We start from the raw sequence: 14,459 nt of genomic DNA, 5'->3' as shown, positions 1-14,459 counted from the left end.
TCCCTCTCTCTTACTGTCACTTTCCCCCTTTTTATTCTCCAATTGGCACTTTCCCTCTCTTACTGTCACTGACCCCCCTTTTATTTTCTACTTTGCACTTTCCCTTTCTTACTGTCACTTCCCCCTTCCCTTTCTTTTTTAACTGTAATTCCCCCTTTCTTACTGTCACTTTCCCCTTCCATTTCTTCGCTAACTGTTACTCGCCTCTCTTATCCTCCACCCTTTCTCTTACTATCACTTTCCCCTTTTTTATTCCATAATTGGCACTTTCCCTCTCTTACTGTCACTGTCCCCCTTTTTATTCTCTAATTGACACTCACCCTCTCTTATCCTCTGAGAAAAATAAAGTGTTCTCTTTCTTTTCTAACCCTAACTTCCTCATGCCTTTCTTTTGTAACTCGCCTCCACTCACTTACTGTCAATAAGCCTCTTTTTATTCTGTAGTTGGCAGTCACCCTATCTTACCCTCACTACCTCCCTCTTACTGTCATCTTCTCCACCTTTTTTTTCTCTAAATTTCACTCTTCCCCTATTACTGTCACTTTCAACCTTTTTATTCTCTATTTGACACTCCCTCTATTTTACTGACACTTTTCCCCTTTTTATTCTCTTAACTTCACTCTTCCCCTCTTACTGTCACTTTACCCATTTTTTTTCTCCAATTGCCTCTCCCTCTCTCATTTTTTCTCTACTTATTCTCTAATTGGCACTGGTCCTCTGTTATTCTCACCTCCTTTCTCTGTCTTTTCCAACCCTCACTTTCTCTTTTTATATTTTCTAACTCCCGCTCCCTCTTTCATTGTCCCTCTATTTATTCTCTAATTGTCACCCCACTATCTATCCTTTCTCTCACCCCTTTTCTCTTACTCTCACCTCTTCTCTGAGTGGATCTGACAGTAAGTGAAGGGAGGTGAGGGTAAGAAAGGGACAGTGCCAATTAGAGAATAAAAAGGAAGAAATTGGAAATAAGGGACAGGGAGCGAGAGTTAGGAAAGAGAGAAAGGGGAAGCGACAGTAAGAGAGTGGGGGAAGTGATAGTAAGAGAAAGTGTGTGATGGTAAAGAGAGGGTCAGCGACAGTTAAAGGATAAAGGGAAGGGGAAAATGATAGTACTTAAGTGCCAATTATAGAAAAAAGGGGGAAAATGACAGTAAGACAGGAGGGAGGGTAAGAGTGGGGTGTAACAGTTAAAAAGGAAAAGGAAGGGGAAAGTGCCAATTAGAGAATAAAAAGAGGGATACTGGCATTAAGAGAGGGAAAGAACCAAGTAGAGAATAAAAAGGGGTAATGTGACAGTAAGACAGTGCGGTAGGAGTGGGGTGTGACAATTAAAGAAGAAGAGGGAGGGAAAGTGACAGTAAAAAAGGGAAAGTGCCAATTAGAGAATAAATAGGGTAAGGATGAGTGAGGTTTGACAGTTAAAGAAGAAAGGGAAGGGGGGTCAGTGGCAGTAAGAGAGGGAAAGTGCCAATTAGAGAATAAAAAGGGGGAAAGTGACAGTAAGAGATAGGGAGTGACAGTTAAATAAGCAAGGCAAGGGGAAAGTGACGGTAAGAAATGGAAAGTGCCACTTAGAGAATAAATAGGGTAAGATATGAGTGGGGTTTGACAGTTAAAGAAGAAAAGGGAGGGGTAAGTGTCAGTAGGATACTGCCAATTAGAGAATTAAAAGGGCGGGATGAGAGTGGGGTGTGACAATTAAAGAATAAAAGGAAGGGGAAAGTGACAGTAGGAAACTACCAATCAGAGAATAAAAAGAGGGAAAGTGACACTAAAAAGGGAAAGTGCCAATTTGAGAATGAAAAGGGGGAAAGTGACAGTAAGACATGAGGGTAACCGTGGGGTGTAACAGTTAAAGAGTAAAGGAAAGGGAAAGTGACAGTAAGAAAGGGAAAGTGCCAATTAGAGAATAAAAAAGTAGGGTATGAGTGGGATTTGACAGTTAAAGGATAAAGGGAAGGGGAAAGTGATAGTACTTAAGTGCCAATTATAGAACAAAAAGTGTGAAAGTGACAGTAAGACAAAGAAGGTGAGAGTAAGAGAGGGGTGTGACAGTTAAAAAAGAAAGGGAAGGGGAAAGTGACAGTAAGAAAGGGAAAGTGCCAATTAGAGAATATAAAGGGGGCAATTGGCCGTAAGAGAGGGAATCTCCCAATTAGAGAATAAAAAGGGGGAAAGTGACAGTAAGACAGGGAGAGGGCAAAAGAGGAAAGTGTCAATAAGACAGGGGGGGGGCAAAAGAGAAAGTGAGAAAGGGGGGAAGGTGACAGTAAGAGAGAGACGGAGAAGTGTGAGAGTTAGACTAAAGAATTAAGTGGGAGTGTAAGGAACAGAAGTGGTGAGAGTTAGAGAGTAGAAAAGAGAGGGGGGAGAAGGAGACACAACACGAGGAGCAATCAGGCTCGGTCACGTACTATAAAATTCCCCCCCGGCTCTACGTCGTGCATAATTCAAAGAGATGGGTCGTTAGGAAAAGTTTCGCCATTACAAACTCAAAATATAAAGTAGGCAGTGGATGTGGGCTCTCTCCCTCCCTCTCTGTAGAGATAGAGAGTGAGGGAGAGAGAGAGGGAGGGAGGGGAGAGAGCACTAACTTCTCGCTTACTCGCGACCTTCTTTAAATTGTATCGCAAATTGCAAGACCCCCATGGCGTGCAACGACAGTAATGGCCTGTTACGCGACGCCCTGGACTGTAGATTTGTACTCTCACCCCTCCTCCTCCTCCTCTTACCTAACCATCTCTCCCCACTTCACTTTTTTCCCTCCTTGTATTTCATTTTGTCAACGCACTACTGTGAAAAAAAAGGTGGGGGTAATATTTCCTCTTGTCCCTCTTCTTTGCAATTTTCTATTTCCCTCGGTGATTTTTTTCACTATTTCCCCCTCCCCTCCACTTTCCTCTCTATCACTATTTGTCGATTACAGAGTAACGTCAGGGATTCGAATTCCTGTTCGATCAGGCACAACGTGTTGTCCCCTTTCCCTCGGAGAATACAAAGGTCAAAGCCAAAACACCAATTGAGAGAGAGTCTCTCTCTCTCTCTTTCTCTTCCGCTCTCTCTAGCTTACTACCGATGCACTTGAGTAATTGCTTCCGAAAATTGAAATCGACCACTGCGTCACCATTCAATGACAGGAGGGAAGGAAGTGAAGAGGGAAGGGGAGGGGGTAAAAGGAAGAGAGGAGTGGGGAAAATGGGAGATAGAAATGGGAATTATTTTCACATGTTGTTGGCGAACGATGTTAACCATTTTTTCGTCTTTTTTGATTTGTGTCATTTAAAAATTGTTTTTATTAAAAAAAAATAACGGGGATCCAACCCAGATTATTCGTAACCCTAATAGTAATAGTAATAAATTATTATTAATACTATGTTTCCCTAATTGTAATAATAATAATACTAATTTATTAATATTAGGGGAACATAGCCAGGTTTAGATAATAATAAACAAAGTTAAATTAATTTACTTGTTAAAAATGAAAAAATAAATTTTAAGATTTGAAAATTCCCGCGTTAGAATTAATTGCCAGAGGGCGCCACTGACTTTCTCGCAAGCGGTAATATTTTAGGACAAATAGTGGCGAAAGTAATAAAAATAATTATGATATTAATAATAGTTATGTTTCACATTTTTTCTTGACTTTTGTTTTTGTTACTTTTATATCTTACAATATGAAAATTTCAGGATGTAATTCAATTTTTCTTTGCGGATGTGATGTATGTTCTCCGGAAGTGACATCTGCTTTCGACTTGAATGTTCTCTGCCACATTACAGAGAGACGCCCTTTTGCATTTACACTCATTCTCCTTTTCTCTCTCTCTCTCTTCTCTTTTCTTCTCCCACTCTCTTTGGAAAATTCACCCCCCCCACTCCACTGCCATACATGATACATGAAGCATTCCCTCCCACCCAAAGAGCATACCATGACGTGACACTCACCCAACCATCCTGCCGTGAAATCATGCTTCCTGATCCTCAAAACCATTTTCTCTCCTGTGCTCTTCAAGAAAAAAAAACCCTTTCGTGCATCCAACCTTTAACTTCGTGTCTCATGACTTGAGTACATGAGAAGAGGCTAAATTTTTTTTTAATAAAAGTAAAAATTGTTTTTATCAAGCGAATTTTTTTTGTTTACCTAAAAAAAAACAAAAAAAAATTATCTTTTTGAAAATTAAAAAAAACAACTTTTTTTGTAAATATATTTATTCAAGTTAGAGGAAAATACGATAAAATTAATTATAGAAATAAAATAAGACGAATGAGAGCAGAAAACTTAAGATCAACTTTTAATGATGAAATAATTCTTCAATTTCTGTTTTTCTCTCTCTCTCTCTCTCTCTCTCCCTCAATATTAATGCTAACAAAAGTTTGTTTTAACCAAGTTTTAACGATACTCGACTTGTTGAAGTGAAATTTCGGTTTAAAAGTAAAATCACTAATTTCACTTCAATTCACTGTGGGATTCTCAATAAAAAAAGGAAGGAAAATCTTTTTCACAAATTTTACTTCCCAAGTTTCATGAAGCGTGAGAAATCGTCAAACTTTTTCACTTATCGTGGTTTCAGAGAGGGGAATTTATTTTTTGCAAAGATGATAGTGCAACACAATATACAAGATGGCTATTAAATTAACACAGCCATTGACTTTTTCTTTGCCGAACGATAAACAGTAACTTGGTTCAGTGAGGAAAAAATTAAGGAACGATTCAAAAAAAAAGAGAGTGGATTTAAGATTCGCTCTTCAAGTTTTTAAATTAAAATTGGAAAAGTTGTTCGAGTGGAGAATGGTTTTATTTTTTTAAGATTGGAATCTCTAGTGGTAATCGGTTGAAAGTTTATCTGCTTTTCAAGTTTGTTTTGGTTTTCAATAAAACTTTGAGGTTAACGATCACTTTGAGTCAAAATTTAGTTTTAGTTTAAAAAGGAGAATTTTTATACAGACGGAAAGGAAATTTGGAAATTTAATCGTTTGAAAGTATTTTTATTGTGTCCCCAAAGGGTGGAATCGATAGATTAGGCAAAAATGAAGAAAAAATTCCTCTGGAATTTTTTTACAAAACGATTCGTATTCGAGTTAGAGTGATTTTAAATCAGCAAAATTGTGAACAGCCGCGCGTTTACTAATCGAACGCTTTTCCACTTTTCGGTTTTGTTGAACGCTCCCCCACTACTTCGGGGCGTGTGCTATTGCCGCTCTGTGCGCCGGCCAATCGCTACCTGTTTTCCCCCACCATTTCCTCGCGTCAGCTTGGTACTCCCCACTTTCTTCGCCGAACGCTTGGGCCGTACAATAACCTGAACTTTAAACTTCCCTAACTCTTACACTTCCAAACCAATCAGAACGTCGCCAGAGGATTTTTTTCTCAGAATTTTGCAACGAATACAAATATCTATTTTTTGATGAAAACTATTTTCACCTACGAAAGTTATTTACGAAAAAAAGAACAGTTTATTTTTCACTTTAAAGAAAATAGGAAGAGAGAAAGGAAAACAATTGTTTTTCTTTCTTTCTATTTTTTTCTTAATTGCAAAGAAAGTAAGAGAAATATTCTCTTGGAAATATCATTCTGACGCTAGTTAATCGGGAAAACGAGCCAATTAACTAAGTGAGAAGTTCCAATGAAGAGAGAGAGAAAGACTTTTTTTCTCTCGCCCATTTGTCTCGATTTTATAAAGATCCTCTTCTCTTCTCCAGTGTCGTTAGTATAAAAGAAAGTAAAACAAAAAGTTTCTCCACCAAATCAAGTGAGTAGTTTGTCAAAGAAAAAGGAAAACAAAACTGTGAATTGGAAAAAGAAGAACAGAAGATTGAGTTAAAACGATAAATAGAATGCTAAAAGATAAACTTCTAATTAGATAACGAAAAGAGAGAGAGAGGGAAAACAAGACGTTTAACTTTATTGAAAGATAATTTTGAAAAAAATCCAAATTCTTTATGAAAGAATTTTTTTATTTCGATTCATAACACAATTTACGAAAAAATTGAAACTGTTCAAAAAATAATTTTCTTTAAATTAATATTTACAATATCGAGTTTCCTCTTTCTCTCTCTTTCACAATGTCAGTCATGAATTTTCAAGAATTTACGCCAAGAGATTTAGACGAAGCAGTTATATCCATTTGTGCACGTGACTGAATGTAGTTTACCTACTCGACATTCCAAACACTCGAAAACTCGAGTTAATCGTCGGAGCGAAAGCGTTTACTTTGCTCTGCTGAAATGTTAGCAAATGGGGTGGACGGTGGGTGGGGGGAAGTGGGAGGGGATGGTAAAAGAGAGGTGGAGAGAATTTGATGTTTCTCGCAGTGCATATGAGAGACGAAAAGACCAGCAAACGGTTAATGTTGATAGGAAGCGAGGGGAGAGGAAAGAAGGGGGAAGGGGTAAACAGACATATTCGCCCCTTGACTGGAGGGGAGAATTTACCTCTTTACCCCCTCCTCTACTTTTCTCTCACTTGGACAAATACCGACCAGAAGAGAGGAGCGGAGAATTGTTCTGTTTTACCGATCGAAGAATTGGGTCAAGTGACAAAATTTCAATTTTCGATTATTTCCTCTCAGGTAAAGGAAAGAATTTTCCAACACAAGAAAATAAATACCAAATAGGTATTCTTGCCACTAGACAATATCGGAAATGAAAAGAAAAATCTTAGACAATTTGTAAAATTTTTATTATTAAAATTACATCAAAATGTAAAAGACGAATTTTAATTCGAATTCGATTGTAGTTGCCATAAATTTTCCGCGATTTTTATGATACCACAAAATTGGTATTCTTGCTACTAGAACATACCGGAAATGAAAAAGAAAATTGATAAATATTTGTCGCCGCAATTTGCTTGGAAAGTTTTCGAAAAAAATTACTGCCAATCGGAATTTTCATTTGCTTTGAGTTCCGAACTTTTTCAGTCGAATTTTGTTACTATTCTTTGGTCAAAGTAGGTATTCTTGACACTAGAACATACCGGAAATGGAAAAAATAAATGTTTATTTCTACTCCTGCAATTTGCTTTCAAAGTTCCGCTGGAAATTTTTCCACAAACTTTTCCAGAAGCATTTTGTCGAAATTATTATTAGTAATTTAATTAAATACTTATTTTTAGCAAACTGGGTATTCTTGCCACTAGAACATATCGGAATTAAAAAAGAAAAATGTTTTTCCATTTGGAAAAATCTTATTTCTGAATTGCCGAATTTGGGAAATAAATATCGGTGGTATTGATACAATTTTTAGGAGACGAATATCTAGTACCACCTTGTGATGGAATTACGGATCTTTGAAGACAAAACTCTTCTCGGGAAAAGTAGAGAGAGAAGAGAAAAAGATTGCCTGCAAGCGAAAATCAAGTCAATGAGATATTGGATTATTTTCTTTTGGAATATAATACCAGGAGACGAGTGTCTCCGGATGAAAAAGATAATTTATAAACGATAAATTGAGTTTCCAAGTTTATTGAATTTAGTTTCTCTTCTATTTTTTTGTTTTAATGAACTCAATTGAGTTAGCCAGGGGAGTTGTTTTAATTTTTCCAGATCGTCTCAATTATTGGATCAGAGTAATTGCTACTTTTGCTAATTGTATTTTTGCAATTTCCTATTTACTCCCATTAGCCATTAGAATTTTTCCCCGATTTTTTATTCTTGCAAATTGAAATTTGTTTCTGGTAAAGTAATTTGAATTTGGAATTGTTTTCTAAATTAAATTTAGATTTATTTTTCTAATTTACAACTGGAATTTAGATTTGGATTTCTACCTGTAATTCTTATTCGGATACCAAATTGCAATTAGCTATTTACAATTTGAATTTTAGCAGACTGAATACGTAATTAATTGCCAGCAACTGTTTGCAAAACTGTTTTCCGAATTGTTATTACGTTCGAAGATGTAACATAGTTTAAATATTTAATAACGAGTTATTAACTAGATATTTGAACCTAGACTAAAAAGTTCAATAGTTCGGGGAAACTTTTCATCTAAATTTTGATTCGGATAAGAATTCGGATTTAAAATTGCAACTACAAAAAAAATCAAAAGCCTCATGCAATCTAATTACACAGCCCCTCTTGAAAGAAGCAGGGTTAGACTTTGTTCATTACCGAAAAATAAATGGTGATTTTCATCCCAAACCGTTTTTGCACTCTAGACATCGTATAACAATGCTCTCTCTTTCTCATTCCAAACTCTCACTCCCATAGTTTCGCGATCTTACTCCCGTGAAACTTGGCCAATATTTTAACCCAACGAGGGTGTTTTCGAGAGTTGATGGTTTGAGGGTGTATTCAGCCGTTTCTTGCCAGCGACCTTGTAACGTCTCCCTTGGGAGCATTTAATGCTTCCCGTAAGATCGCAATTCCCTTTGGCCACTTGAGGTAGAGAAGGGGTGTCGGCAAGAAGAGAAGGAATTGTTACTTCTCTAACGAAGCCGAACAGACACAATTTTCAACTTTTCACACGATGGTATGGCGTGGGGGGTCTGAAAAATAATAATTCCCAAAAGTGAAACTTTCCTTAAGGATGTAGAGGTGAATAATGTCCTTCTCAGTCGGTTGAGAAAGACAGAAAGGGGGCGACAGTGGGAACGGGAGAATGGAAATTTGATTAGGGAGGTGATGACTTCAATTCCAGTAAATCAACTGGGAAGTGCCTCATTCGTGTCTCGCCTTGTCTTAGTCTAGTAGTTTCATTTTGGCCAGCAGATCTGCATAGACAACGGACGGAATGGCACGACGTTGTTTGCAGTGATTTGAAAGATTTAAAAAGTTTGTTAAAATCTTTGTTGAAAATTATTCCAGTTTCGATGGATCTACTTTTATTTAGTGGCGCAATCGGGAGGAGTTTATTATAATTATCATCACTAATGGAGGTGGTGTTTAATTATTATAATTAGCAGAGGGAAGTGTTTAGAAAGGTATTCTTGCCACTAGAACACATCGGAATTTTCCCAAACAAATTCAAATGGATATTATCGTCACTAAAATGTATCGAAATCAAAAGTTTTCTTTAGTTTTCTCTAATAATTCCAAACAGGTATTCTTGACACTAGAACATACCGGAATCAGAAGCATACCCTAGAATTCTGTCATACTCCAAAGTAGATATAATTACAAACAGTTATTCTTGATTCTAGAACGTACCGGAATCAGAAGCTTCCCCTAGTTTCTCCTAATAATTCCAAGGAGATATAATTTCAATGAGGTATTCTTGACACTGGAACGTACTGGAATGAAAAGCTTCCCCTATTCCCAAACAATTTCAAATAGTCATCCTCGTCAGTGAAACGTAGAGGTAACAAAACCTTCCCCTAGTTTGCTCTAATAATTCCAAGTAGCCTTAATTCCAAACAGGTATTCCTGACACTAGAACGTACCGGAATAAAAAGCTTCCCCTAGTTTTCCTCCTAATCAATTGTAAATACTCATCCACGTCACTAAAACGTACCGGCAACAAAAGCGTCCCCTACTTTTCCCAAACAATTCCAAATAGATATCCCCTTCACTAAAACGTACCGGAATCAAAAGCCTCCCCTAGTTCTTCCTAATAATTCCCAGTACCCACAATTCCAAACAGGTATTCTTGCCACTAAATCATACCGGAATCAAAAACCTCTCCTCCCAAAACATACCAACGCACCAAAAAAATGCTAAATCCAAAAACACTGTAGACGGTGATTATTTTTCTAATTCTAATAGTGCCATTGGTCCCTAATCTTGATGATGGGTTATTTTTTTTTGGTAATATCCGAAAACAACTCGCGTTTCTAAATGTACCACGAGATGAGGAATATTTAGGAGATGAGTCAGGGAGAAACTCAATTTTCCTCAACCCCTTAATTCTCAGAGCATCGACTTTCTTTTTTGATGACACACAAGCTTCTTTTAGTGGAGGCAAAAAAGAAACGAGATCCATTACCGATGAAGCAGAAACCTCAATCTGTGCTTACGACGACCTCGGGGAAACTCAATTCCTCACTTCATACAAACTCGAATATGAACTCTCTGACTTTCTCTATAGACTCAAAATGTTCTCCAGTATTAAAAAGAGTGGAAGTGCTTTTTCAAATGGGATAAATTAGATTAGAAAACTGTCTTTTGGTGTTGGTAATTAGTACTAATTAGTTTTGTTTGTAACTACCTTTGGTATTAACTACTTTTGGTATCAGCTACCTTCGGAATTAATAATCTTTAGTGTTAGCAATTACCTTTGGTATTAATTACCTTTGGTATTAATTACCTTTGGTATTAATTACCTTTGGCATTCAATACTTTTGGTATTGACTACCTTTGGTAATCACTCTAACCCTCATAATTATTATCATCCATTATTACCAAAAATAATATCAAAAAAAAACACAACCTTAATAACTTTTTTTCTTCCTCTGTTTCAGTATCCTCAACAATAATAGTTCGGAGAAGCCAGATCCAGACAACATTAAAATGTTTGTCGGCCAAGTGCCAAAGGATATGGACGAGAATGACCTTCGACCTATCTTCGAGGAATACGGCCGAGTTCATCAAATCAATGTGTTGAGAGACAAATTCAGTGGAAACAGCCGTGGTAAGTAATTTTTTCCACAATGTTTTTATTCCCCACCCACTAGAAAAGCTCTAATATTGCGTCCCTACTACTAAACATGTTTGTAAAAATTTTCTTGAGAGGCATCGAATGCGTTTTTTTTGCTTCGCCTACTAGGGGAGTATTGTTATTAAGCCCCCCCTACTTGATTCGATCCTAACTAGGCAAAGTAGGTAACTAGACTCTTCCAACTAAGAAGACTTTTGCGCTTTATTTCCAGAAAATCTCGGATATGAAGTTTATTTTCTGTCTACTGAAAATTTTCCAATCAAACTACTTGAAACAGTAGGCGGATACTATTTAAAGACGTTCCTAATAGGCAGAGCTTAATTAAAAACCGTTACAGTAGGTGGAGCCTAATACAAAGGCGTTTCTAATAGGTGGAGCTTAATTTAAAGGCGTTACAGTAGGTGGAGCTTAATACAAAGACGTTTCTAATAGGTGGAGCTTAATTTAAAGGCGTTACAGTAGGTGGAGCTTAATACAAAGACGTTTGTAATAGGTGGAGCTTAATTTAAAGGCGTTACAGTAGGTGGAGCCTAATACAAAGCCGTTTCTATTAGGTGGAGCTTAATTTAAAAGCGTTTCCAGATGGCGGAACTTAATTAAAAGGCGTTACAGTAGGTAGAGCTTAATAATAAAACGTTTGTAACAGGTGGAGCTTAATTTAAAGGCGTTACAGTAGGTGGAGCTTAATACTAAGACGTTTCTAATAGGTGGAGCTTAATTAAAAGTCGTTACAGTAGGTGAAGCTTAATAATAAGACGTCTGTAATAGGCGGAACTTAATTTAAAACCGTTTCCAGATGGCGGAGCTTAATTGAAAGGCGTAACAGTAGGTGGAGCTTAATAATATGACGTTTCTAATAGGCGGAGCTTAATTTAAAATCGTTTCCACAAGGCGGAGCTTAATTAAAAGGCGTTACAGTAGGTGGAGCTTAATAATTAGACGTCTGTAATAGGCGGAGCCTAAATTAAAAGCGTTTCCAGAAGGTGGAGCTTAATTATAAGGCGTTACAGTAGGTAGTGCTTAATAGTAAAACGTTTCTAATAGGCGGAGCTTAATTGAAAGGCATTTTCAAAAGGCGGAGCCTACTTAAAAGGCGTTACAGTAGGTGGAGCTTAATAGTAAGACGTTTCCAATAGGCGGAGCTAAATTTAAAATCGTTTTCATAAAGGGGATCTTAATTAAAAGGCATTACAGTAGGTAGAGCTTAATAGTAAGCCGCTTCTAATAGGCGAAGCTTAATTAAAAGGCGTTTCCAGTAGGCGGAACTTAATAGTAAAGCGTTTCTAATAGGGGGAACGAAAAGAAGCATATTCTAAATTATGCCCCGCCTACTAATCGCATCCAAATGTTTAACTCCGCCTACTTGACACGCCCTAAAATTACGCCCCTCCCACCAAACACGCCCCCAATTTTTCTGAAGTCTAAAAATTAATTTTTTAAAAATATTTTACAATCATTTCTCACCTAAAATTTGTTGTCTACTTTCTAAATAATACAAAAATCATTCTGCAAAAAAATTTCGTAAAATTAAAATTATTGGAATAATTTTCTTTTAGAAATTTTTTTGGTTTTTTGCTTATTTTATAAATGGGGTAAATTTATTTTGGTAAATTTTGTTGATTATCCGAGTGTTTGATGGATAAATTTGAAATAAAATTTTAATGGACGAGAAATGTGTGTGATGTGTGGATTTAATGATTTTCTATCGAGTACAAATCGGCTTTTGGACAAATTGTAAATCTGGTTTGAGATTATGTGGTTTTTGGAATGAGGAGGTGGGAGGGGGAAGGGTTGTTAAATAGAGTAAAAAGAGGGAAATGGGGAGGGGTTGTTATGGTGGATAACTATTAAATACGAGTGTAATCGGAAATTTTTCGAAAGGTTTTTAAAAAAAGTAACATATCAATTCAGTAAAAAAAATTTGTTTTATTGAATTATTTTCTATTTTTGATTCGTGATTAATTTTTTTAATTTTTAATACAAAATTCATATTTCGAAATAAAGTTTTTTTATGTCACAAATAAAAATAGCCCAAAATAAAAATTATTTTTAGAAATAAATTATATTTTTTCTAACTCGATAAAAATTATTTTTGGAAATAAATTCTATTTTTTTTTTGAGAAATTGAAAATTATTTTTAGAAATAAATTCAATTTTTTTCTTATAAAATAATAATTTTATAATTATTAATAGTAATAATTTAAAAAATTTAATATTTTTTTTGAAATTTGATCTCAAATTAAAAAATTGTCTTAATTAACTGTGGACTAATATTTTTTTAAGTAAAAAAATTAATTTTTATTAAAACAAAATGTTAAAATAGTGATTTTTCAATAAGGGAAGGAATTTTTTAATAACTAAAAAGGAGAGGGGGAGGAGAATTGGATAATCTCTGTTTTTGGAAAATCATCGTTTATCATTCGTCATGATTCAATGGCACTTGACTTTTCTTTTTTTTATTTTCACCTTCAAGAGAAGTTGATCGAGGTTGACATAAAAAAATTGGCAAAGGGTCGACAAGAAGATGGTGTAAAAGGTGGGGAGGGGAGGGGGGTGAAGGTTCAACTGTCTAAGAAGTCAAGTAGCAATAAATCACTTGACGAGAAAATCTTGCCTAACTTTTCCTTTTATTCAAACTACTTCTTTTTTTTAATTAAAAAAAAAAAATTTCTCAAAAGTTATTTAAATCTTTTATATTTTTCAATTTTTTTTTTCATTTTAAATTTTCTTTTTTTCTCTCCTTTCTTTTTTCGTTGACATTTTAAAAATTTTTCCTGACTTTTATTTTTTGCCGCTCTTTTTTTTCGTATTTTGCTATGGGAGAGAAGAAAATTTTTCGCTAGAAGATTCAATTTCTTAATTTGTCACTTTGTCAACGTTGCTGAAGTTTTTTTTTCGCTTTTTGGAGAGAAAACAAAATTTTTGTGTCGACTATCAATCATGTGTGGAGCAAATGTTCAATTAAAAAAAAAGGAAAGGAAAACATGGAAAATAATAAATAAAATGTATGACAAAGTGGAAAAAAATTGGACCTAATTGAAAAAAATTTTTGAATTGAAAAAATATTTTATAAACAAAATTTTTTTAATTGAAAAAAATATTTTATAAACAAAATTGTTTTAATTGAAAAAAATATTTTATAAACAAAATGTTTTTAATTGAAAAAAATATTTTCTAAACAAATTTAATTTCTAAAGAACACATTTAAATTTTATAAACAAAAATTTATTTCCAAATACTTTCATTTTATTAAAAAAAGAATTTTTTTTCCAAAATTACTTTTACTTTCTCCTAAAAAATGATTAAATTCCCAAAAATTATCTTCTTTTGAAAAAATAAAATTTATTTTACAAAAATTATTTTTGTTTTGTTATAATAAAGAAAAATTTATTATTAAAAATTATTTTCTTTTAAAAAAATTAAATTTATTTAGATACTAATTAAATTAATTAACATAATTAAATTAATTTAACTATTTTTTTGTTTTGTTATAATAAAGAAACTTTTATTACTGAAAATTGTTTACTTTAAAAAAAAATAAATTTATTTACTAATTAAATTCATTCAAATAATTAAATTAATTTAATTATTGTTTTTATTTTTTTTTTGTAATAAAGAAGCAATTTTATAACTGGAAATATTCTTCTTTTAGAAAAATTAAATTTATTTACTAATTAAATTATTGTTTGTGTTTTGTTATGATAAAGAATTAATAAACCAAGTAAAATAATTAAATTAATTTAAATATTGCTTTTTATAATAAGGAATAATTTATTACTAAAAATTATTTTTGTTAAAAAAAATTGAATTTATTTACAAAATTTATTTTGTAAAAAAAAATTTTGTTATTAAACAGGAAAATTTACTTTTAA

General features: G+C 34.2%; 1 protein-coding gene across 5 annotated transcripts in view; it reads left to right on the top strand.

The window, feature by feature from the left end:
• LOC122503616 (CUGBP Elav-like family member 2) overlaps nt 1–14,459 on the top strand; it is a 261,334-nt gene that overhangs the window by 50,684 nt on the left and 196,191 nt on the right. For all 5 annotated transcript variants that reach the window (XR_006301763.1, XM_043614235.1, XM_043614233.1 and 2 more), the window contains exon 3: nt 10,391–10,560. Coding sequence is in view for 4 of the 5 variants with exons in the window: in XM_043614235.1 (XP_043470170.1) it covers nt 10,391–10,560 (170 nt within the window). In the remaining variant the exon portion in view is untranslated. The remainder of the gene's footprint in view (nt 1–10,390; nt 10,561–14,459) is intronic.

The sequence above is a fragment of the Leptopilina heterotoma genome, unplaced genomic scaffold (genome assembly GCF_015476425.1).
Source record: "Leptopilina heterotoma isolate Lh14 unplaced genomic scaffold, ASM1547642v1 Lhet_265, whole genome shotgun sequence".
Lineage (NCBI taxonomy): Eukaryota > Metazoa > Arthropoda > Insecta > Hymenoptera > Figitidae > Leptopilina > Leptopilina heterotoma.
This window is presented reverse-complemented; position numbering and strand designations above follow the sequence as displayed.